General features: G+C 38.6%; 1 protein-coding gene across 2 annotated transcripts in view; it reads left to right on the top strand.

Annotated features, from left to right (window-relative positions):
• The first annotated feature begins 2,368 nt into the window (after positions 1 to 2,368).
• LOC143731965 (scavenger receptor cysteine-rich domain-containing group B protein) overlaps positions 2,369 to 25,561 on the top strand; it is a 37,554-nt gene continuing 14,361 nt past the window's right edge. Inside the window, exons 1-6 of one of the 2 annotated variants that reach the window (XM_077222579.1) lie at positions 2,369 to 2,688; positions 5,675 to 5,812; positions 8,736 to 8,780; positions 10,181 to 10,219; positions 11,758 to 12,060; positions 14,422 to 14,487. In XM_077222579.1, coding sequence (XP_077078694.1) covers positions 5,695 to 5,812; positions 8,736 to 8,780; positions 10,181 to 10,219; positions 11,758 to 12,060; positions 14,422 to 14,487 — 571 coding nt within the window. In that variant the 5' untranslated portion in view covers positions 2,369 to 2,688; positions 5,675 to 5,694. Of the gene's footprint in view, positions 2,689 to 3,926; positions 4,051 to 5,674; positions 5,813 to 8,735; positions 8,781 to 10,180; positions 10,220 to 11,757; positions 12,061 to 14,421; positions 14,488 to 25,561 lie in introns of those variants that run through there. The other variant, XM_077222589.1, reaches the window with a different exon arrangement.

Raw genomic sequence — 25,561 nt, 5'->3', positions numbered from 1 at the left:
TGAACATTGTATAAGCATTAGTTTCATGTGGACAGAAGAGAGGCTCTCTGTAGAAAACACACAGCTGTTCACACATCGCCAATAAAAAAGCGATTAATACATACAAATTCTTAGATAGCCCTTTAAATATAATTATATTTAAAATAGTGGTGGGCCATTATCGGCGTTAAGGTGCTGCGTTAACGTGAGACTCTTATCGGGCGATAAAAAAATATCGCCGTTAATCTATTCTCAAAGTTGGGTTGGGATCATAAAATAGCTTTTTCGAATATCGTTATATTTTCGCGCAAATCGCGCAGCAGGGTATTTTCCTGTCAGGGACACAAGGTGTATACTTTTACATGTTAGGTTGGGCGACGTTCCTCTCGTTACTTTACATGTTGTTAAATGAGTTTATTCCAAGCGCGCTGTATCTATTTTATAGGCATGAGCGATGCTCAATTTACAAATGAATCACTCTTTTGGGTCGATTCTGTTCAAAGACTTCATCAAACAAGTTGGCAGATCTGTCTAAATCGGTTCGCGAATCAGTTCTGTTCAGTTCCTCACGCACTGAATCGTCTGAAGCGCGTTCAATCACACTCGACTCGGAGTCGTAACAGGAAGATTTAAGAACATCAAGAGCTACAGTTTAGTCTAGTGAAAGCAAATCTGCAAATGCATCATATTTTGCCAGCGATGAAGATCTTTATTAGTTGAACATCTTCGTTAGCTGTCTGTGAATGAATGATTCCACAGGACGATACATTCGAGTTCATTTCATTCAGGTAATCCATTTTACAACCAAACAGATTATTACGCCACGATAGCACTACTAAAAAGTATGACATTATCCGTTGGACATATAATTTATAGGCCACAAAAAAAAAAAACTCTTCAGAGCGTCGTCGCACTGGCAAAGGTTAACAGGTTAATTAAGCTACCATTGTGTACAGTTTATGAAATGAACACCCGCCACCCCGCGGTAATGTGTGTGTATTGCGCAGGGGCATAGTCACACGAATAGTTTACATTGATTGAAACTAATTTGTTTAAAAAGGATGAGGCTATTGCAGGTGTTTCGACCCCCTGCCAAATTATTACCCCCCTCGTTGAAGTCAGTACCTGATTGCCTAATCCTAACCCCACCCCTAATCCTAACCCCTCCCCCACAACTAATCCTAAACCTACCAATGCTAGGGGGGTAGTAATTTGGCGGGGGTCAAAATTCGGCACAACACCTATAAAGGCAGGTTCACATAAAATCATTATGACATATGACATTATTTTTTGATCTAACGAGCATCTGGTTTGGCGATGCAAAAACGGACTGTAGCTACGTCGTGCTTATTGTTTTTTCTTCTTCCAATTAGCCTACTATGTAAAAAAAACGACGAAAACATGTTACTTGTTCAATTAATAAACAGTTTGTTTGATGACAAATCGCTAAAGATGAAATTGGCCTCCCTTTCTGTCATTGTAATTGTGCGATTAATTTTTTTATTTTATTTTTTTATTTTTTTTTAACGATATTCGACTTTTGCTCCTCTATTGTCGAATCGCATTTTTGGCAGAAATTCACATCCCTACGCGAGGCGAACTATTCTCAAAGACTTACTTTTAGTCATTATTTGGGTAGAATAATCGGCAGAATTCAAATGAGCCATTTTAATCTAGATTAATCTAGATTAATTCCAAGATTCCAGTGAGATTAATCTAGATTTAAAAAATTAATCTATGCCCACCTCTAATTTAAAAACAGTATTTATTTTGCTTATAGCAACATCTTTAAAACGTTTTCACCCATTGAGCTTGGCACATTGCATTATGGGACAGCCCTCTCCACAAAGGATGCATAAGAAGCCACCTTATATTTTGCCATTAAAAGGCATTTGCATTCAGACATTTGTGTCAGGAGCATCTTTAAATGTGTAGGAAGCTCACTATAGATGTGGAACAGAACCGGACAATTTCAAATAACATTGAACATATTTTTAAGAGCAAGTTGTCAAAACCATTATGACTTGTTGAATTATAGCATTGGGTGAAGTGAATAGATTGAAATTACAATGTGTCAAAGTCAAGCGCTGGCGATAATGATTATGGAAGCTGTCCAAACTTCATCGATATTGTGCTGTGGCCGAACGTATTGATCCAGCAGTCTGATGGCCTGTTAATAAAGATTATTAAAAAATGCTGTTAGTTGTGGTTTAATGTGAAAAAAATGTGAAAGACAGAGGTAATACACACACACACACACAGACACACTCATGTTACTGTACAGTTATTTGGATGAACTAAACCGCACCTTTTGTGAGCGCAACCTGAAACCAGAGATGCTGTGAAGGGCTGGCTTTTACTGTCTTCTTTCCTCCTCGCGCTTCCTCTTCATTCACATGTACCAGGCAGGGACGAGGTGTCAGGGCATTAACATAGGCCTACAATGCTGTTGTACTTTTTTTTTTCATATCTCCCCTTATATAATAGGTTCTAGAGCAGGTAGCCTACTTATAGACTCACAAGGTTAGAGAGATGAAAGACTGCGTTTCTCTTCAGCCGGATGCACTTTTTTCTTTTCCCAGCTAACTCAGAGAGTTGAAGAAGTGTCCTGTGAGCTACATCTCAATTCACTGTGGACTGTTGCTTTTTTGTAAAAAAAAAAAAAATAATAAAAATTTTGCTTGTGAAGAAAATTGCCTTCCATCAAAGGTATGTTTATGCATCATTCTCATTAAAGGGGGTCGTTTAAAGTAATTTTTAACAGGAAATGTATTCTTTTTTTAAAAAGATGCTTCATGCAAAAAATAAATAAAATTATATTTAAAAAATTGCATATATTTTTGCACATTTTCTGCTATAATTCTAGAAATAGTTTTAAAGTGATATGTATTATTATTCCGCAAATGCAAGTTCTTTTAATTGATTCACCTGTTGCATTTTCGTGTTTTGATATTTAGAGGGGGAAAACAAATCTTATTTTAACCATCAGACATTTAAAAAGGCAAAAATGAACTGAAGTCTGAATTTTTAAAAAATCCAGTTTGAAGTCTGTCCCGGTTAATCTGGGACTTTAAGGGGGTATTTTCGCGAGCGCCTGGGATCTGTCAGTGTGAGAAGGAGAGGGAGGGGAAACACAGGCGACACAAAAGGCAACATTATTCCCTCGTGGACCCGTGCTGCATCCAGCCATGAATGGAGTATTGAAAAACATAATATTGGAGACTAGATTAATTTTCAGGCCCTCACAACCGCACCATTTTGTCTGCAGGCTCGCAGCGGTTTGCGTTAGTAAATGTTCTAATTGGCCGCACAATAAGCTTTCTGAACCACAGGGTTTCAGCTCTTCAGATGCAAGCAGATCAGAAACTGCATCAATGGGAAGTTGATGTTTCTCTCGGTGGGTGACGTGCTTATTTCTGTTGCTGTTTGGCTTTGGCTCGTTTATGATAATTTTTTAGGCACACGCGGAAGAGAAAATAACAAATCTGATCTCTTACAATACAATTTCCTCCGAGCATCCTTTAATGGCTATATTAGATATTATATGAGTTTTTATTTTTATAATGCATGTTTTCGTTTTCATTTTAGTTCAAGTTTTAGTAGGCTAATTTTGTTGAGGTTTTGTCCTTTTTAATTTTTGTTTTGTTTTATATTTTTATTTATGAAATTATATATTATAAATGAAATTGAGAAATCGTCCAGCACCATTTGTCGTAGATCCATGAATTCGGACGAGGTGTCAAATCATGTGTCTTATTGAGGACAACACAGCTTTAACTATTATAGACTTTTATAAGAGATAAAAGGTAGGCTAAATCACATAAGATAAAACGATGTTCGTACAGCGGGACAGATCATTGTATCTCTGCATCAGACTGTCGTAGAGATTTGGGCGTGTGCTCTTTTTTACCAAGCAGCCTATAAATGGTGACATTTCAACTTCCTAGCCACACTCTAGCAACCAGTTACAGGACCCTAGCAACCAGTTACAGGACCCTAGCAACCACCCTCCATTGACTTCCATTGAAAAAGGGCAAGAGGGATATCTCTGGATCAGAACATTATGATAAGGTGAGGGAGGTTTTGACTCAGACTGGCAAGTAAACTTTAAATATCACCCTGGAAACAATCATTTAGAGCACCCTAGCAACTGCTGTTAGAGTGATCTGTTATCACAGGTAACTGTCTAAGTTATGCATTTCAGAAATGTACATATACTAAATCACAGTTAGCTAAAAAGGTATTAATTTAAACAATGTAATAATTTTAATGCAGAAGCAATGAGCCCATTTAAGTAATGAATAATTGCTTTTTAACAAGCTTGTTTGTCACAAGGGTACATTTTATTGAAATTGAGATTTATACAACGTCTGAAAGCTGAATAAATAAGCTTTCCATGGATGTATGGTTATTTAGGATAGGATAATATTGGGCCGAGATTGAGAACATCGCCTTTGAAGTCCACTTGCAAAAATAATTTCTTTATATATTTAACATTTACAAAATATCTTCATGGAACATGATCTTTTCTTAATATCCTAATGATTTTTGGTAAAAAAAAAAAGAAAAATCGATAATTTTGACACATACAATGTATTGTTGGCTATTGCCACAAATATACCCGTGCGACTTATGACTGGTATTGTGATCCAAGGTGACAAATAATTGACATTTAAAAAAATGCAGCATTGGTGCATGTTGCTTCAGAGTTTGCGTCATCTGAAGTCTTCGCGGTGCAAACCAGCGCTTTCCTTCAGCACACACACACACACACACACACACACACACCGAACCCCCGGCGCCCCAGCCCTAGCGTTCAGGACAGTCCCAGTGACAGATTCTCCGGAAGGAGCGTTTAACTGCTGGCGATGGCGACCACAGACAGCAGAAATGTCCTTTTGTGCACCGAGGCCCGGAATGTTCACTATCTATCTTTCCCGCGGAATATCATATTCTCCCCCAGATCCCAGATCCTGAGCCCTATCCCACCAGTTACACGCATTCCAGTGTAAGGTCAGGAGGGTTTTAGGAAAAACAAAAACAGATAATACACTGTAAATCCAGATATGGTTAAATGTACTTTAAACATTTGAGTGTGTTTGTGTGTGTGTGTGCGCGCGCGTTCGTGCGTGCGTGTATGTGTGTGTGTGTGTGTGTGTGTTTGAACGTGTTTATGTTTGTATACGGCATTCCGGGAAAATGAGTCGAAAACTTGGAGCTAGCATGTGTAAATCAATCTGAAAACATAAAAAAATGTCTTTCACATGCAAAAATAGCCTATACATAACCACAACACTAAAATGTATAACTCATTAACATATGATAGCTACATTTGATTAGGCCTATAAATCTCTGGAACACACCACACAAACCAATCAGCAAGCGCGTGCCCGAGAACGATCGGTCCGCTCTCGTATCAATATGTGTCTGTCCAGAAGTGCCTGTGGCCTGCAGGCTCAACATTTGTTGTTGTTGTTGTTTTTACATAACATACTATGAGGAGAATCTGAGCAGATTCAATAGTAGCCCAGTTACTGTAATAACCTCGCGTCTGGTGTCGTCAACTAGTGAGAATAAGCGACAGTAAACGACAGACACGGATTGTGTGAGATTGAAGGGATTCACTGAAGGTGTGTGTGTGTGTGTGTGTGTGTGTGTGTGTGTGTGTGTGTGTGTGTGTGTGTGTGTTCTGCAGGTGTCCAGATCTGTTCTGCCATGAAAGGTCAGCGTGTGTCAGATTGGGAGCTCAGAGGTTGTAAATCTGCTGCCTGGATCCTCTCCGGCCTGCTGGCTTCACTGTTTCTGATCGCCGTCTCCACCATTCGTCCACACAGTGAGTGAGAAGCACATTCTGTGTGAAGCTTTTAGATATGAGAAGATAATATACAGTACACTACTAGACAAAAGTTATGAATAATTAAGAATTTTCTTATTTTTAGTCTATTATGCTCACCAAGGCTGCATTTATTTGATCAAAACCATGTGGAAACTGTGATACACTACCATTAAAAAGTTTGGTATACATTTTTTTTTAAATAATAATAAAATAATAATGATAAAAAAAATATATATATATATACTGCATATATATATATATATATATATATATATATATATATATATATATATATATATACTCTCCCTCTGCCTCTCTCTCTGCCTCTCTCTCTCTCTCTCTCTCTCTATCTCTCTCTCTCTCTATATATATATATCTATATCTCTCAATATATATATTCAGCAAAGACAGATCTTAATAAGATCGAAAGTGAATATAAAGTCATTTAAAATGTATAAAATATAATTTATTTCAAATAAATGCTGTTCATTGAACTTCCTAGTCATAAATGAATCCTGGAAAAATGTATCACGGTTTCCACACAAATGTAAACTGTTTTCAACATTGATAATAATCAGAAATATTTCTTGAGCAGCAAATCATAAATGATTTCTGAAGGATCATGTGACACTGAAGACTGGAGTAATGATGCTGAAAATTCAGCTTTGACACTTTACTATATATTCACGCAGAAAACAGCTGTTTGAAATCGTAATAGTGTAATATTTCACAACATTATTTGGTGAACATATAAGAAACTTTAAAAAATCTGATTTATTCCAAACTTTAGACACGTAGTGTATGATATAAGAAGTTATATATATATATATATATATTAGAACTATTTAAAACAGCATTTTGCTAATTATATAATATAGGTTATAGGTCAACTTTTCGGGCAATATGTTTTGAATCCAGCCGTAAACCACACAATATAATATAATATTATATAATATTATATGATATAATAATGCATGCAGGTTTTATGAACTCAAACTGAGAAAATACATGGAATATTTGCATTAAGTACTAAACTTTGATGCATAATTCTGTCAAGATAATTTGTGCTATAACATTAATAGAAATTCACATCAGGTGTCGTGTTACTTTATTATGTTTTTTTTTTAAACAACAACATAAATCCCTTAGAGTAGCTGAATATTAGAACCAACCACGCAGACCAACCTAGAAACTAAAACCTAAAAATCTAGATAAAATGATTTCCTTCTATGATTTTAATTTTACTTAACTACCAGTTTAGTTAACTACTTTATAAAAACCCCACTACATCATGCCATCAAATATTAAATCACTGTCTTTAAACATCTGCTTTATGGGAACAATAATCAAAATCAAAGACAAAAGCCTCCACACTGTAAAATCTAAAAGTTGTTATTACTAAGACTTTTTAGTTAACTTTACTTAATGTCCAATAATTTGTTGAACTTACTTAAAATAATTTAGTAATCTGTACTGTTTGCATGCTATCCCTTTGTTACTCAGAAAACCCAAGTAAACATTCACTAATTTTCCAGTCATCTTGAATGTTATTGTCAATACAACAAAACATTTTGGGAGAACGTCACATAAGTTGAATTCATAAATTCATGTTGATTTCCTAAAATTTCTCACCATTATTGTGATTAGTGTTCCCTTTGGTTGGAACTTCATTTATATTATAGTAATTCTCTTCCAATTGATGCAGTGATGAAACCACAGTTATTTGTTTTCAAAGGAAGTGAAGTAATAAATATTATATACATTTACACTTAAATTATTTCCATGTTCTTAATGAATGTATTATATAACGTAACTATATTTCATGTTTAATAATGATCTTGTAACATTTTATTGCTAAAACTTATGGCATAAACTTTTTAATTGGGTTGATATAATCCCTCTATATTTGTGACAATATCTTGCAATTTTTCTTGAGTCAGACACAGACTTCAACATTCAGCATGCAAACCAAAACAACAGTAACAAGTTTTTTAATTAATTTAATTAATTAGACCATTACAATTTTATTTGCTGTCTCTTGTCAGTATAACCCCAATTACGATAGCAAATAAAATTGTAATGGTAAAATAAAGCCAAAAATAGTCAAACAAAGCAATTAATTTATTCATGCCGCAATGCACTCTGGGAGTACACTTCCTCAGATCACAGATAGAATTAAGTTGACAAAACATAAATGGATTAAGTAAGAAGAACTTGATGCAATTAATTTATGCTTACTTAATTCAATTAAGGCAACGAGTTTGCACAGTTGAATTAAGTAAACTGAACAAATTCGTTTTTACGGTGCAGGCTTAATGGATCCTGGTGGAGCACAACAGTAATTTCTCATTGTTAGTTCAGGACGTAAATCCCCCGTTCAACGCAAACTTTTGAAAAGACAGATTCACTAAAGGTGTAACGAGGACATGGACACCTGAGAAGATGTGTATATGTGTCAGAGAGTTATAGGTGGTTCCCCACATGACACAACTGAACTCCCAGCAGATCAATGCTTTCCCATGAATCTTACAAATGATCGGCAGTGACGCAAACACAAACAAAGACGTGAGATAATGTGTGTACAGTATGTGTCATGTGACTGACTGTTGTCTGCTAAGATATTGGCTGTTTATTAGTTCTTATAAAGCACATATGTCTTATTCTGCACAAACTTATTCTACGTCCCTTAAACCTAAAATACCTCAATTTAACGACAACCTTACTAACTATTAATTAGCAGTAATTGAGAGTTTATTGATGCAATTATTGTGAGGATTGGACCCTAATCTAAACTGTGACCAAAGGTTATAATATTTGAAATGTACATATATTTCTTCTGATTGAGAATCGCATATTTAAGTTACTTAATGACGATGATGTCTGGTTTATGTTTAATTGTTTTGATCTTTTCTGTGTGCAGGAGATGTCAATCTCAATCTCAAACTCCAACGAAGATCAGTTTCCAGTAAGTATCATTATAAACTGAACATTTATATTTGTTTATGACTTTTCATAAGCAACCTTAATGATGTCAGTCACAACATCCCCGAGAATCAACCTAACGACCGCATAACAACATTCTAAAAACATTTGCAAAAATGTAGCAACATTCCAAACAACTTAGAACATTGTGGTGGGAAACAATTTGAAAACGTACATTCTAAAAATTTATTTGTCGCCATGTTTTATATGAATGCTAAAGCTTCAGAAGTACAGTATGTGTGAATGAACAGAACATGCCCGAAGCGAGTATTTAGAGCGACTAATGTTTCAGTGACATACGCATTAATAAGCGGAGAAGCCTGTGAATTGACCTAAATGGGATGTGATGGAAAAAAGCCTCTTTTCTGCTGTCTTTGTGAGGTTCTGAAACCCTACACCATCGATTCACAGTTTAATACAATAGTTTGTTTAGGCGCTGGCATTAGCTGTCTCAATACAGCTGCAAAATCTGCAAAAGACCGGTGTGTGTGTGTGTGTGTGTGTGTGTATGTGTGTGTGTGTGTGTGTGTGTGTGTGTGTGTGTGTGTGTGTGTGTGTGTGTGTGTGTGTGTGTGTGTGTGTGTGTGTGTGTGTGTGTGTGTGTGTGTGTGTGTGTGTGTGTGTGTGTGGAGCGAAGAGAAAACACCTTTCTCAACAAACACACCCAAGTCTAGCCAACATGTCAAATGTCATCAAATGTTGAGTTATAAATAGATTTCAACTGGAACTATATAGAAATACACTTTCAGACAGCAGCACTGATATATATATATATATATATATATATATATATATATATATATATATATATATATATTCACATTATGAAATAAATGTTTTTCTCCAAAACACGTTATAACAACTGTATATAAAATTTATAATTTAGGACTCATTAGTTAACATGAGATAACACTATTTATATATTATACATAACTTTTCTGAAAACATATCTCAAGTGTCTCATTAATGCGTCTCGCAGGTCTAGACTGAAGCAGACAATTTGGAAGAAAACATAAGTAGAATTATTGATTTCTTTCTGCATAAGAGATTCAATATCCACTGGCTTGTCAGCAGAATCTGATCAGACTATCTGAATATCTGATCTTGCATTATGAGAGGAGTGTTTTATTGAGCCATGCCACATATTTCTGTCTGTCTGAATCACAGCCTGAACAGAATTCACAGTCTTCCTGTTTCAGCGAGTCTAAGATTACAGGAAAATAGATGTAGTAGATATAGAGGACTGGAGCTATGGAGGGCCAAGAACCTCCTTTCAACAAATAATTTCACCACAATCGTTGTTTTCTCTCTCTCTTGCTCTCTCTCTCTTTCCCTCTCTCTCTCCTTCTCTGACTTTCTCTCCTGTTTTTTTCTTTCCCACAGCCAATACTACAAATGCCCCAGTGACAACACAGTCTGACGGTGAGCGTCTTCGCAATTCACTTTCTCACCCTTTCTAACTTTAAACAAGAACACACCCTTTTACGAAAAGACAAGTTCGCCGTCGCCAATTGCGGTTCAGAAAGAGAGAAAACTGATCATAATTGCATCCAAAGGGACAAGAAAAAAAGACGGGTCACTTCCTCTTGCTCGGTTTACACAATCCCCTTCTCCGCCGCTATGCCACGTCCTCTCTCGCTTTCTTTTTGGAGTCATATGTCATATTTAGACTTATTATTGTGCCTTAAGTTGAAGGGGATTAGGAACATTCTTACTGGGTTCATTATATCATTATATTTGAGCTCAACTTATGCAGAAGCCAGAGTAGATTTCATGCGCACTAGACTATGACCTTCAACTGAACACTAGATTTTTTAGGATATAATAATTTGGTAACATCATATTTTTGGACATGTAAACTCTTAAAAATAAAGGTTCTAAAAAGGGATTTTCATAGCATTTTTGCTTCCCCAAAGAACCTTTCAGTTCTTTTTAAGAACATTTTGAAAATCTAAAGAACCTTTTTGCACTTTAAAGAACCTTTTGTGGAATGGAAAGATTCTAAAGATTCTTCATGGAATCTTCAATGCCAATAAAGAACTTTTATATTCACGAGTGTCTATTTGGGATATTATAATACCATTTAATGGACATATAATACATATACCAATGGCACATGTAAAAGTTCATCATTCAGTATCATGTCACTGCCACAGTTCACAGAAAATAAAACACATGTAAAAAGAAAGTATTTCTATTAATCATACTCAGTGCCAAATTATTTCCTGAAGTCTATTATTTGTTTGTATATTAGTTGTTACGTTTCTTCTGCTCGTCAAGGCTGTGTTTATTTGATTAAAAAAATACAGTAAAAATGTGAAATATTATCAAAGTGTAAAAGAACCGTTTTCAATGTGAAAACATGTTAAGATGTAATTTATTCCTGTGATCAAAGTTGAATTTTCAGCATCATTACTCCAGTCTTCAGTGTCACATGATCCTTCAGAAATCACTATAATATGATGATTTGCTGCTCAACATTTCTGATTAGTAATGTTGAAAACAGTTAACCTTGATAAACTACAATGCAAGAGTAAAAAAAAAAGAAAATGATTTTTTTAAATACATTTATTCAACAAGGACGCATTCAATTGATTAAAAGTGACACTAACAACATGTATAATGCTACAAACGATTCCAAATGAATGATGTTGAATTTTCATTCTATTCATCAAAGAATCTTGAAAAAATAAAAGTTTCTTGAGCATCAAATCATCATATTAGAATGATTTCTGAAGGATCATGTGACTGGAGTAATGATGCTGAAAATTCAGCTTTGATCACAGAAATAAATAACTGGTTTTATGTGAATACATTGTAAAATGAAATTTTAAAACTGTAATATTATTTCACATTTTTACAGTATTTTTGCTCAAATAAACACAGCTTTGGTTATAGCAGACGAGACTTCTTTAGAAATGCTTGAACGTTCTTCTATCTACCCGCTGTTGTTCCTCCAGTGCGACTGGTGAACGGCAGAAACCGGTGTGAGGGTCGAGTGGAGGTTCTCCACAACGGCTCATGGGGGACGGTGTGTGACGACGACTGGGACATGGTGGACTCCAACGTGGTGTGTCGACAGCTGGACTGTGGAGTGGCCGTGGCCGTGGGGAGCAGCTCCAGGTTCGGTCAGGGATCCGGTCCAATCCTGCTGGATAACGTGGACTGTAAAGGGGGAGAGATGTACTTGAGTCAGTGTGGGAATCAGGGATGGGGCGTCCATAACTGCTACCACTATGAAGACGTGGCCGTCACCTGTAGAGGTACGTGCAGTCAGCAGAACTGTGTGATAAAAATGTGTATTTTTTTAATTCTGTGGCGGAAACAAGCTTCCATACAAAGCTGATCTCGCATTATTACTAAAAATAATAGTTCATCTATCCATAACTGCTACTACTATGAAGACGTGGCCGTCACCTGTAGAGGTACGTGGAGCCGTGAGATAAAAAGTTGCAATTATCATTTTTATTTTTTTATTCTGTGCAGGAAACAAGCTTCCAAACTCATTTCATTTAATTTATTGTACAGGAAAATTTAAGAGCAACAATTTAGTTACAGTAAACGGGCCTGACTCAGTTTTACAGCAGGTTCCTGTTCTGCAGAAACATAGAACAATAAACACAATTTCAACACAATTATACAGGACATTATTATTGACTAGACAGATACAAACAAGTAAAACATTAAATACGGAAAAACAAGACGAAAAACAGTAAAAATCTCGCAATCTCGCATTGTACACATTATCTAGTCAAGTCAAGTCATCCTCATTTATATAGCGTTTTTTTTTAGCAATGTAGATTGTTTCAAAGCAGCTTTACAGAGATAAAGATATAATTTAAGGTAACAGAGATTGGTTTGGTTTTATAGTGGTTCTTGAATAATTATTATTTCCAGCTAAAGTTAGTTTTGATTGATTCACTTCCGTCTAAATGATCATTTGTTATTAAATTAGGGGCCGCTAAGACGACACCGTTCTCTCTAAACAGACTTTAAACGTGAACCTGTGATAGACGCTGATGGCGTTTACATGCGCATTAAGAATTGATTCTATAGTTATGTGCGTTTGAATACTGTATATGTGCGCAGGTTTGTAATTCCCTACAACAAACTACTTGTCTTGCTTATCTAGCTTGATTACAGCAACTTACATTTTTAATACAGCTGTTTTGGGCCAATTTATTAGGAAGTGACGATTTTGTTCTCTTGAACACATTAGATGGAAACGCTACTTTATTTGGCAAATGTTTTATGTGATATACCAATTTTGCACTTAGTTAAATTTGTAACTTTGAATGGAAACATAGCTAGCGAACACTGAAACTTTCGGTAACACTTTATTTTAAGGATCAGAAATTAGACACTAATTAATGACTAATAACTGCATGTGTAAGTAACTAGTTATGTACTTGTATGCCATTACAAGATTCAGATTATGTTCCCTATTCTAAAGTAAACATTTGCTGTTTTCCAATAAGAAAAGAGTGTTGATTGTGATTATTCAAGATGTGTTGTTCACTGCAATATTACATGTCTTTTTTCTAATTGGAAAACAGCAAATGTTTACTTTAGAATAGGGAACATAATCTGAAGTAATACTGCATTTATTAGTGATAAATGTGCTTGTTACCTATTAATAAAGGGAACATTTCAGTTATAAATAATTTGTTAGTATAGAACAACTGCTAGAAAGACAGTGTTTCTCAGCAAATTTAAATGTCTGTGTTGAAATGCCCATTCTATATTTATTTCACACTTATAAGCTACACATTCACACAGTGTACTGGGAACTTATAAAGTGTGTAATTGGCACAGTACAAGCTATTAGTTTGTTTTATTTTTAGCTAATTAGTACATTGTTAGGACAGAAACGAGTATAAAGGGGCTATAAGACAAAAATAAGACAACAGCCAATGAAGGCCTTGTAAATAGCTTGTAATGGCATACAAGTACATAACTAGTTACTTACACATGCAGTTATTAGTCATTAATTAGTGTCTAATTTCTGATCCTTAAAATAAAGTGTTACCAAACTTTCAGGCTACGCTTCTCTAGACAACATTTAAAGTTAAACATTCACACATGTTCTTATGGAAGCTTGTTTTCGCCATGGAATAAAAAATAAATCTCAAAATTCTTTTTTTCTTGCAGTTGTGAGTTTACATCTCACAATTCTGACTTCTGAGTTTATTACAAAAAAAATTGCAGTAAAAATTTAAATGATTTAAATTTGCAATTCTGAGAGAAAAGTCTGAACTGCAATACGTAAACCTGCAATTCTGAGTTTACAACTTGCAATTGAGAAATATATAAACTTGCACTAAGGTCTGAATTGTAAGATATAAAGTCAGAATTGTGAAAAAAGTCAGAATTGTGAGATAAAAAGTTGAAAATAAGCTTCCATATGAAAACTTAATGAAAACAAGCTTCCATAAATTCTGTTACTCACTGCTGATTTAAGTCAAATTAAGGAGAAACTAAGTGGATCTGTCACATTTTCATGCATTATTTAAACACCTGCACTAAACACTGGAGAATTTCTGGCATGTTTGTTACTAATATGTGGTGATAATGAATTATGAATGGGTTTAATGGTGAGATCAAGTGTTGTTTGTTTCTTACAGGCAATAATGTGGTGGAATCTCGAGGCCTGGAGCCAACAACCCCGTCCCGTCTGGTCTCTGGTTTAAGTAGGTTAAACAGTTGATTTGAACTCTTACATGAGTTTTATTTAAACATCCTCTCAAACTAATTTGTATAATGTGATTAATCAGGATGGAATGTTTTAGAGAGAGAGACTTGGGGTGCGTCTCAATCCGCTCCCTAGTTCACTTGTCAATCACAAAATCCTTCCAGGTCACTGAAACGTTCCCTCCCTAAAAAGTCCCATAATGCACCGTGAAAACTAGGGTGCATCAGTGCTCACTAAATGTTTCCTTAATGGACGTTCTCAAGCATGAAACATAAATCACGTGAGCCAACTCACTATATATGACACACGATAGATGTTTTCTAAAATATAATCTATTATTTCATTTAGTGCTGGGCAACAATTAATTGCGATTAATGTATAATTATTTTGTACATATAAATACACACACATGCATTTATACATTTAAGAAAAATGTGTTATTAATATATACAATATAAATTATGTATAAATATATATAGGCTACAGTATATACATACAAATATTTCTTAAACATATACATGCATATGTGTGTATTTATATATATAAAATTATACACAGTACACACATATATATTATGTAAACACAAACTTTTATTTTGGATGCCATTATTTGCGATTAATCGTTGCCCAGCACTAATTTAATTATATTTCAGCATAAGCATATATCGCTAGACAGGTACTGAACATAATCTAGCAAATATTTATAATTTATTTACAGCTAAAATGTTATTTTATATACACGTATATGTAACAAGCAAATTATTTATCATAATGTACTTTAAAGGCAAGGCAAGGCAAGGCAAGGCAAGGCAAGGCAAGGCAAGGCAAGGCAAGGCAAGGCAAGGCAAGGCAAGGCAAGTTTATTTATATAGCACATTTCATACACAATGGTAATTCAAAGTGCTTTACATAGAAGAAATTAAAATAATCAAAAGAAATCAGAATAATTAAAACAGTTTAGAATAAAAGATAAAATACAGAAATCAGAATAATTAAAACATAAAATAAAATACAGTGCAAACAGTCGGACGAACAGTGGCACAGTGCTCATTCAGTAAATGCACAGCTAAACAGATGTGTTTTGAGTCTGGATTTGAATGTGACTACTGTAGGAGCACATCTGATCTCTTCTGGAAGCTGGTTCCAGCTGCGGCTGGCATAGTAGCTAAAAGCAGACTCGCCATGCTTAGAGTGAACCCTTGGTATTTCTAGCCGATGTGATCCTAATGATCTGAGTGATCTGTTGGGTTTATATTCAGTGAGCATATCTGCAATGTATTGAGGTCCTAGGCCATTGAATGATTTATATACCAGTAATAATACTTTAAAATCAATCCTAAATGTAACTGGCAGCCAGTGTAAAGACCTGAGGACTGGTGTGATGTGTTCATATTTTCTGGTTCTGCTCAGAATCCTAGCAGCAGCGTTCTGTATGAGCTGCAACTGTCTTATGGTCTTTTTGGGAAGGCCAGTGAGAAGTCCATTACAATAATCCACCCTACTGGTGATGAAAGCATGCACAAGTTTTTCTAAGTCTTGACTGGAAACAAAGCATCTAATTCTTGCAATATTTTTCAGGTGATAATATGCTGATTTAGTTATTGCTTTGACATGACTACTGAAACTAAGGTCTGACTCTAGAGACACACCCAGATTCCTGACTTGATTTTTAGTTGTTTGACCCCTAGACTGAAGGTATGCGTTCACCTTGAGAACTTCATCTTTGTTTCCAAACGCAATGACTTCAGTTTTGTCTTTGTTTAACTGAAGAAAGTTTTGGCACATCCAATTGTTTACTTCATCAATGCATTGGCAAAGGGAGTCAATGGGGCTGTAATCGTTAGGCGATAGGGCTAAGTAGAGCTGTGTGTCGTCTGCATAGCTATGGTAAGCGATTTGGTTCTTTCTCATTATTTGGCTCATTGGGAGCATGTACAGGTTGAATAGGAGTGGCGCAAGAATTGAGCCTTGAGGGACTCCGCATGTCATGGATGTCCACTCAGACTTATGGTCTCCTATACTCACATAATAACCTCTGCCTCCTAAGTATGACCTGAACCATTTTAGGACTATCCCAGAAAGCCCGACCCAGTTTTCCAGCCTGTCAAGAAGTATTTTGTGATCGACAGTGTCAAATGCAGCACTGAGGTCGAGTAGTACCAGCACTGATAATTTGCCTGTATCAGTATTTAAGCGAATATCATTTATTATCTTTATGAGTGCGGTCTCTGTACTGTGGTGCGGTCGGAAACCAGATTGAAAATGGTCAAAGTATCCATTCGAGCTTAAGAATTTGTTCAGCTGATTGAAGACAACTTTTTCAATGATCTTGCCTATGAAAGGAAGATTTGAGATCGGTCTATAGTTGTTTAATATGGTCTTATCCAGATTGCTCTTTTTCAGGAGGGGCTTGACAACAGCAGTTTTCAGGGAGGTCGGAAAACTCCCAGAGAGAAGTGAGGCATTTACCACTTCTAGGAGATCTGCTTCTAAGCTGTGTAACACATTTTTGAAAAAAGATGTGGGAAGTGCATCAAGGGCGCAGGTTGATGTTTTTAGTTGCTGTACGGTTTCTTCCAAAATTTTGCCATCAATTTCTTCGAAATCAGACATAGTTGCTACTTTCTCGTGCTGTTGTTTGATCTGCCTGACCCCAGCGCAACTCAAGGATGAGCTGATCACCTTTCTGATATTATTGATTTTCTCAGAGAAGAAAGAAGCAAACTCACTGCACTTTCTCACTGAGAGCATTTCACTGGGAATCTGGCTTGGGGGGTTTGTCAGTCTCTCTACAGTAGCAAAAAGAGTGCGCGTGTTGTTTATATTGCTGTTTATAATATTCGAGAAAAAAGTCTGTCTAGCTTTGCTTAGTTCCTTATTGAAAGCATGGATGCTGTCTTTGTAGATGTTATAATGGACTACAAGTTTTGTCTTCCGCCACATGCGCTCTGCTTTTCTGCATTGTCTTTTCATATTTTGCACTGCTGTTGAGTTTCTCCAAGGTGCTTTTTGTCTGCCACTCTTCTTCCTGACTTTCACAGGAGCAATATCATCAATTACACTCTTAACTTTTGAGTTAAAAGAATCAAGGAGAAAATCAACAGAGTCAGCAGATATGCTTGGTGTTAAAGATATAGCCTTCATAAATAGTACACTAGTATTCTCATTTAAGCATCTCTTCTTGACAGACACAGATCTAGCTTCAATGGCAGGAGAGATCAATATATCAAAGAAAATACAAAAATGATCAGACAGTGCTACATCCTTAATAACAATTGATGAAATGTTTAGACCCTTACTGATAAGTAAATCTAGAGTGTGTCCACGATTATGTGTGGCTCCATGTACATGCTGAGTCAGATCAAAAGTTTTTAAAACAGTTTTGATTTCTTTTGCCATATTGTTTTCTGCATTATCTATGTGAATGTTAAAATCTCCAGCAATGGCAAAGCAGTCAAACTCTGAGGAAATAGAACTTAACAGTTCTGTTAAGTTCTCAGCAAAAGCTGGAGAGTATTTTGGAGGCCTGTAAACAATGATAAGTAAAATGCGTGGAGCACCTTTTAACACAATACCCAGATATTCGAAAGACGGGTAATTCCCAAATGATATTTGCTTACATTGATAGACATCTTTATAAAGAGCAGCTAAACCTCCGCCTCTTCTGACAGCTCTGCAGACACTCATAAAAGTAAAGTTAGGAGGGGCTGTTTCATTGAGGACTGTTGCACTGCAACTTTCTTCTAGCCAAGTTTCATTTAGCAACATAAAATCCAGGTTGTATGTGGTTATTAAGTCATTGACTAAAAGTGATTTATTTTTAAGTGAGCGGATGTTTAAAAGTGCTAACTTAACAGTCTTACTTTTTGTCCCCACAGCAATCTTGGTATGTCGTGTAATAGGCACCAGATTAGATGGGTTTGCTGTACGGCTTTTGAAGGCCTTAGACTTTCTATCATGTAATTGAACAGCAATAGAAAAACATACAGGCACACTGGGTTCCCGCTTGTTCTGTAAACATTTGAGAAAGTTATTGTTATCATAGCGGGGACCCGACACATATCACTGAGAGCTGGTATCAGTTGTTTTTGGTTCACCTCGAGCCGCCGGAGGAGGGTGTGGGCCCTGGCGCTGTGGCAGAGGCCGAAGAGCTCTCACAGGGGGAGGGGGAGGGCGAGCTGGGCCCGTAGGCTTTGGTGGTTGTGGGGCCTGGCGTTTTTTGGTTGGTATCTGGGGGCTCGCAGCAAAAGAGTGGGATAGTCTAGTTCCAGCGTGCACCAGTTGTTCCATTTTCTCTGAGAAGCACAGAAGTGGAGATGCTGGAGAGAGTGATAATGTTTCCAGTGAGAGTGATTTTTGCTCTGGTGTTATTGGAGGCTGTAATATGCTGTCCTGGTTTCCCTGGCTGTTTTCCAGAAAGTCGTCCTTGGGTGCTGTATCTTGGAGCAGTGCTGGTATGTCACAGTCTGTCTGTGGTGAGCTCTGTGGGCAGGGCTCAGCTGAGATTGTGTCCGTGAGCAGAGGTTGTTGTGGCTGAGTGGTGTTATCACTGTCCTTGTGTGATGTGTCAACCGCATGTCCATTCAGGGGCTGAAGTGAAATCCTGTGGTCATTCATACTGTATCCAGGTGTGTGTGTGCCATTCAGGTTGAGTGGATTGGCACACATTGCAGAAGGATGACGGAGGGAGAAGTAGATATTGTCCTTTAGCACTCTTGAACCAAGATTGTTTGGGTGGTGGCCATCCTGTTGAAACAGTTGCCTCTGACTCCAGAAAAGATTGAAGTTGTCAATAAAGTTCACTCCTTTTATATTGCAGGTTTTTTGCAGCCATGTATTAAGCCCAAGCAACCGTGAAAACCTGTTTGTTCCTCTTGCTGGGAGTGGTCCACTGATGAATGTTTGAACTTTCAGTCTTTTAAGTGTTTCAAAAAGTTCATTGAAATCCTTTTTAAGAAGTTCCGACTGCTCTTTATGAATATCATTCTTCCCCACATGAATGATCAGTCGATTTGCAGTCTTATGTTTCATCAGAATGTTCTGAAGTTCCCTGTTTACATCAGATGTTGTTGCTTGTGGAAGGCAGCACGTTGTTGTATCCCTGCTATTAATGTTTCTGATTACGGAGTCGCCCACTATCAGAGTCCTGGGCTCGGCTGCACTGTGAGCTGGGTGCCGCTGTCTGCTCGACCTTGAGCCCCAGTTAGCATCAGTGTTAGCTACTGGCTGATTCTGTCTGTGTGTGATCACATTCATCAAATTTGGGGATTCCTCATTCATTAATACTTCAAATCTGTTCTCAAGATGTATAGGCGGTGGTAGGAGACCAGTGTTTGCAGTCCTTGTCAGAGCCGTATCTGGGGTAGAGGATGCTACTGCAGTAATATGTGATGCTCGTGACAATCTGATGTCTCGAGTGCCTTTGGGTCTCGCACCCTGTTTGTGCCATCGATTAGTAAAACGATCGGCTTGTTTCTCTACACTCAGTATGGCCTGTCGAGAAGCACTAGATTCATGGGACTCACCGGCTGTATGCTGAGGACGTCCATGACGAAGCTCTGTTGTGTGTTCCGTCTGGTTTGGTGGTCCCGCAATTAACTTTGTTTCAAGAATTGCAATCCTTTGTAAAAGTCTGTGGCAGTTGGAGCAGCAAGTAGATTCCAGAGGAGGCATTTTCTTATCCTTATGAATGTAGGCAGTTTTGTTTTCTCTTCCCCGGAATGTAAGCTTTCAGTGGGAGGCTGGTTGAATAAAATAATTCTGCTTTTTTTTGTAGTAATCCAAACGTTTGAGCACTGTGCTGATTTGCTGAAGTTAAAATTAGGTGATAAAAGGAGATAAAATATAGAAATATAAAAGCGATAGAGCAAAGCGCGGAGCAGTAAGCGAGAGCGTCCGAACAGTAGCTGAGCAGGAAGTAGCAATTTAATATAACATTAAAAAATAATATATAAAGATATGAGTTCTGCTGTTGTTCATAAATGCCAGTTGTGATGTTGTATAACGAGGACGTTGTCAGTGTCCCGATATGTAGTGAATATAATATAATAAGAAAAAGTGTACACAATATTCACGACCTATGAAGCTGATGTTGTCACTTCCTGTTGGATGATGTAATTCCTAGGAACTTAAACAAGACTACTAAAGAATGGAAAGTGATTTAAAGGACATTTTGGAAACAACGGAAAAGCAGTCAGTTATGACTATATAATTTGTTAGGGAAATGATTTAAAATTCATTGTGAATTGTTGATTAAAACTTTAAATATTTTAAATATTAAGTTTAGGATGTATATTTGTTTTAATAATTCAATTAAATAAATTTTTTATATTTTATTCAATATATTAAGACATGTATGTCTTAATATATTGACATCATATTAGTATATATATCATATTAGTATATATATGATATAAGACATCATATTAGTGAATAACCCAAAATGTAATATTGTATGGCCTTTTAAGAGAAAAAGTGACACAAAAGTTCTGAATCAAAACTAATGCGCAGTGTCTCCTTATAGTCAGTGATATTTTAATAGAGATTATTTTTTAATATATTTTCCATTTTCGTTTTAGTTAGTTTTAGCAATTTTGTTGTGTTTTTGTCATGTTTATTGTCATTTTTAAACATGCCCGTATAGTTTTTATAAATTTTCTTTTAAGTTTTAGCTATTTCCGCATATTACGTTAAACTAAATGAAAACAAGAAATGTTCAAAGCAACTTTGAAAAGGTTTTTTTTTTCATTTTAATTTTATTTCAGTAAACAATGTTTTGTATGCTTCTGGTTTTTTGTTTTAGTGGTAACACTTTACAGCAAGGTTTCATTCGTTACCATTAGTTAACTACTTTAATTAACATGAAATAAGAACTGCACTTCTACAGCATTTATTAATCTTAGTTTATGTCAATTTCAACAATTATTAATATATTATTAAAATCAAAAGTTGTATTTGTTAACATTAGTTAATGCACTGTGAACTAACATGAACGACTGTATTTTTATTAACAAACCTTAACAAAGATCAATAAATACTGTAACAAATGCTCATTGTTAGTTCATGTTAGTTAATGCATTACCTAATGTTAACAAATGAGACTTTAAAAATGATATGAATCAAATGATATTTTAAAGTGTTACTGTTTTAGTAATAACCCTGATTATAGTTATGATTTATCCCAAATTAAAAGTGCAGCGATGATCTAAAGGTTTCTGAGGAGATCGTGTTCATCCTGTCTTTGTTTTCCATGTCCTGTTTCAGTCATAAGAGCTGCCACCCATATCTCGTTCATATGTTTCTAAAGAAAGCAACAAAGCCTTATGGGAATGTGTTTGGGGAATTTAATGGGATGGAATCATCGGTTGAGTCTTTGTTCCTCTGGCAATATGAGAATGAGTTTTGTGTCCATGTGGCAGCATCGCTCAATAAAACAATACCGGAAATATCAGCGTGTGTTTGCTTGAAACCGTAGCCGTCCATTTGCATCATATTCAATGATGAAATGAAGATGAAATGAAGATGAAATGAGCAATAATCCGGCACACACCTTCTGTGGAGAAAACGTACTCGGTTACTAACGTAACCTCGGTTCTCTCTAGAGAGGGAACGAGTACTGCGTAATATCTTACACTATGGGGAAAACCTCTTTTCCACGAGATATTGAAGCTAAAAATTATCCTTAATTTTGAATTAATGTAAAACTCTGTGCAGCAGTATGCAGATATAGGCAGGACAGCTCGCGTGCCTATTGGCTGCCCTGCGGCAACAGCAGCAGCCTATCGAGAGAGGCGCTGCGTGACACCATCCTAGCTTGATTAGGCTGGTACACTGGTTTTCATCGCCGAAGCGAACCAGAGATGTGTATGCACGGCAAGATACGCAGTACTCGTTCCCTCTCTAGAGAGAACCGAGGTTACGTTAGTAACCGAGTACGTTCTCTTACGAGAGTACTGCGTAATATCTTACGCTATGGGGAACACAATGCAAAACGCCGTGCGTACTGGACACCAAGGTCCCAAGGGCAGTAGCCCGGGGCTCATGTAGTGCATAATCACCATAGACTCACAGAGAGTCGGAGAAGAGAGGCTGCAAGCATCATTCCCCATGAAATAGCATCCTATAGGAGCTAGTTATGTTAATAGTGTTTGACACAGGCAGGGTGAACATGTTCAGCCTGAACTGGGTAATAGTACGGGTTATTCAACACCCATAGAGCCGTTTTATCGCTCAGTGAGCGATACATAAGCAAAACTCAGCATCTGGGCCGGCACAGCGGGGCAGATAGCACTGAATTCTATACCGACAGAAGCTTGGCTTGTAAGGGGGGAACCTCTAGGTTATAAAACCTTATAAATGTAGACGGCGAGGCCCAGCCCGCAGCCTTACAGATATCTTGCAAGGTAACCCCACTATACCACACCCACGACGAGGCAACGCCTCTCGTGGAGTGCGCTCTGACACCCAAAGGACACTGCAGGCCCTTAGAAGTGTAAGCCAGTGCTATGGCGTCGACTATCCATCTGGATAGGCTCTGTTTTGATGCGGCCAGTCCCTTGGAGCGTCCGCCAAACAAAACGAAGAGCTGCTCGGTCTGTCTGAAGGCAAACGAGTGGGACACATAAGCTCTCAGTGCCCTGACAGGGCAAAGGAGACTCACATCCTCCTCCTCATCATGAGCCGAGAGAGCGCACAGGGAAATAACCTGGGCCCTGAACGGTGTGTTGAGGGATTTGGGCACGTACCCGTGCCTTGGTTTGAGTATGACTTTTGAGTCATTAGGCCCAAACTCCATACATGACGCGCTAACAGAAAGCGCTTGTAAGTCCCCTATGCACTTCACTGAAGCGAGAGCCAAAAGAAACACCGTTTTGAAAGACAGATGCTTCATGTCTGACAAATGGATTGGCTCGAACGGGGCACCTTTCATGGCTTCCAAAACTGTAGAAAGGTCCCACACCGGGACTGAAGGAGGTCTAGGAGGGTTCAGCCTCCGAGCTCCCTTGAGGAATCGCACGACTAGGTCGTTCTTCCCCAGTGACTGGCCAGACACAGGTTTTGTGAACGCTGCTATGGCCGCCACGTACACTTTGAGCGTGGATGGGGTCCTGCCCTTATCCAGTAGCTCTTGCAGGAAGGAGAGTACTTCCGTGACCCCGCAGTCTACTGGTGAAAAGCCCTGAGCTTTACACCAGGCAGAGAACACAGACCATTTCGAGGAGTAGAGCCGTCTAGTAGACGGGCCCTCGCCTGCGTGATCGTGTTTAACACTCCCTCCGGGAGGTTAGCGGGTAGCCGTTGATGGCCCATGCGTGTAGGGACCATACTTGCGGGCGAGGACGCCAAATCGAGCCCTTGGCCTGAGAGAGGAGGTCTTTCCTCAGCGGTATTGGCCACGGGGCAGTGCTGGTCAGCCGCATCAAGACCGGAAACCACGTCTGGTTTGTCCAGAGCGGAGCCACAAGCAGCACTGGGCATCCGTTTTCCCTGATTCGCTCCAGCACTTGAGGCAGGAGTGAGACGGGGGGAAAAGCATAGAGGGGACAGCGGGGCCAAGCGTGGGCCAGCGCGTCCTTGCTCTTGGAGAAATATTTCGGACAGTGAGCGTTCTCGTGAGACGCGAACAGATCCACCTGCGCTCTGCCGAATGTCTCCCACAGCAGTTGGATCGTCTGCGGGTGCAGCGACCATTCCCCTGCTGGGACATTGTTTCTGGACAGTCTGTGTGGTCCCAGATTCAGGCGACCAGGCACATGCGCCGCTTTCAGCGAAAGCAGGTTGTGCTGAGCCCAGACCAGGAGGCGTTCCGTTAGCCTGTAAAGGTTTCGGGACTTGATGCCGCCCTGGCGATTTATGTATGCCACCACTGACATGTTGTCCGACCGGACCAAGACGTGGTGGCCCTTTATCTGGGGACAGAAGCGCCGTAGCGCGTTGTCGACTGCCATCATTTCCAGACAGTTTATGTGTAGGAGCTTTTCCCGTTCTGACCACTGGCCAAAGAACGGTCTGCCCTCGAGCAGCGCTCCCCATCCCGAGGTGGAGGCGTCCGTGGACACCACCGTCACACTCGAGGGAGTCCCCAGACTCACACCTGACTGATACCAGTCGGTTTTCTGCCAAGGTTCCAAAGCTGAGACGCATTTCAGATCGACCCGGAGGCGAAACCGACCAGCGGTCCATGCCCCGGGCGGAACTCGCGCTTTCAGCCACAGCTGCAGTGGGCGCATGCGAAGCAGACCCAGCTGGAGCACTGAAGCTGCTGAGGCCATGAGGCCCAGCATTTTCTGGAACCTTTTGAGCTGGACAATCAAGCCGCGGCGAAAGGATTTCACGGCGCGCTGAATGTCCCGTTCGCGCTCTGGCGACAGACGCGCTGTCATGGATAGCGAGTCCAGCACTGTTCCCAGAAAAGAAATTTTCTGGCTGGGAGACAGCGAGCTCTTCGCCCAATTGACTGAGAGACCCAGATTCTCGAGATGTTCGAGTAATGTGGCCCTGTGTTCTATGAGCTCTGATCGTGATCGAGCTAGAATCAGCCAATCGTCCAAGTAGTTCAAAATTCGCTTGCCATGAAGTCTCAGGGGTGCGAGAGCCGCGTCCATGCACTTCGTAAATGTACGGGGTGCCAGGGACAGGCCGAACGGCAGGACTTTGTATTGGTATGCCTGGCCGAAACTCAAGAATTGCCTGTGACGTGACGCTATTTGTATTTGAAAATAGGCGTCTTTCAGATCTATTGACATGAACCAGTCCTCCTGGCGAACTTGCGCGAGGATTTTCCTGGTTGTAATCATTCTGAACTGGCGCTTCATGAGCGTTTTGTTCAGCCGTCGCAGATCTAGAATGGGTCTGAGACCCCCGTCTTTTTTCGGTACCAGAAAATACCTGCTGTATAGACCCCAGTCGCTCTGAGCCTGAGATAAAGGTTCTATAGCCCCTTTGCTCAGTAGTTTCGCTATCTCGGCTCAAAGTAGATGAGATACTTCGTTTTTTACTGTTGTTTCGACTCGCGCCGCGCAAAGTCGGGGGCGTCGAGTGAACTGCAGCGAATAGCCTCTTTTTATAGTGTTC

Source organism: Siphateles boraxobius, unplaced genomic scaffold, assembly GCF_051911475.1.
Source record: "Siphateles boraxobius isolate OS27281-9 unplaced genomic scaffold, OSU_SipBor_1 120, whole genome shotgun sequence".
Lineage (NCBI taxonomy): Eukaryota > Metazoa > Chordata > Actinopteri > Cypriniformes > Leuciscidae > Siphateles > Siphateles boraxobius.
The sequence above is the reverse complement of the archived record's forward strand: the minus strand, read 5'-3'. Positions and strand labels throughout refer to the sequence as shown.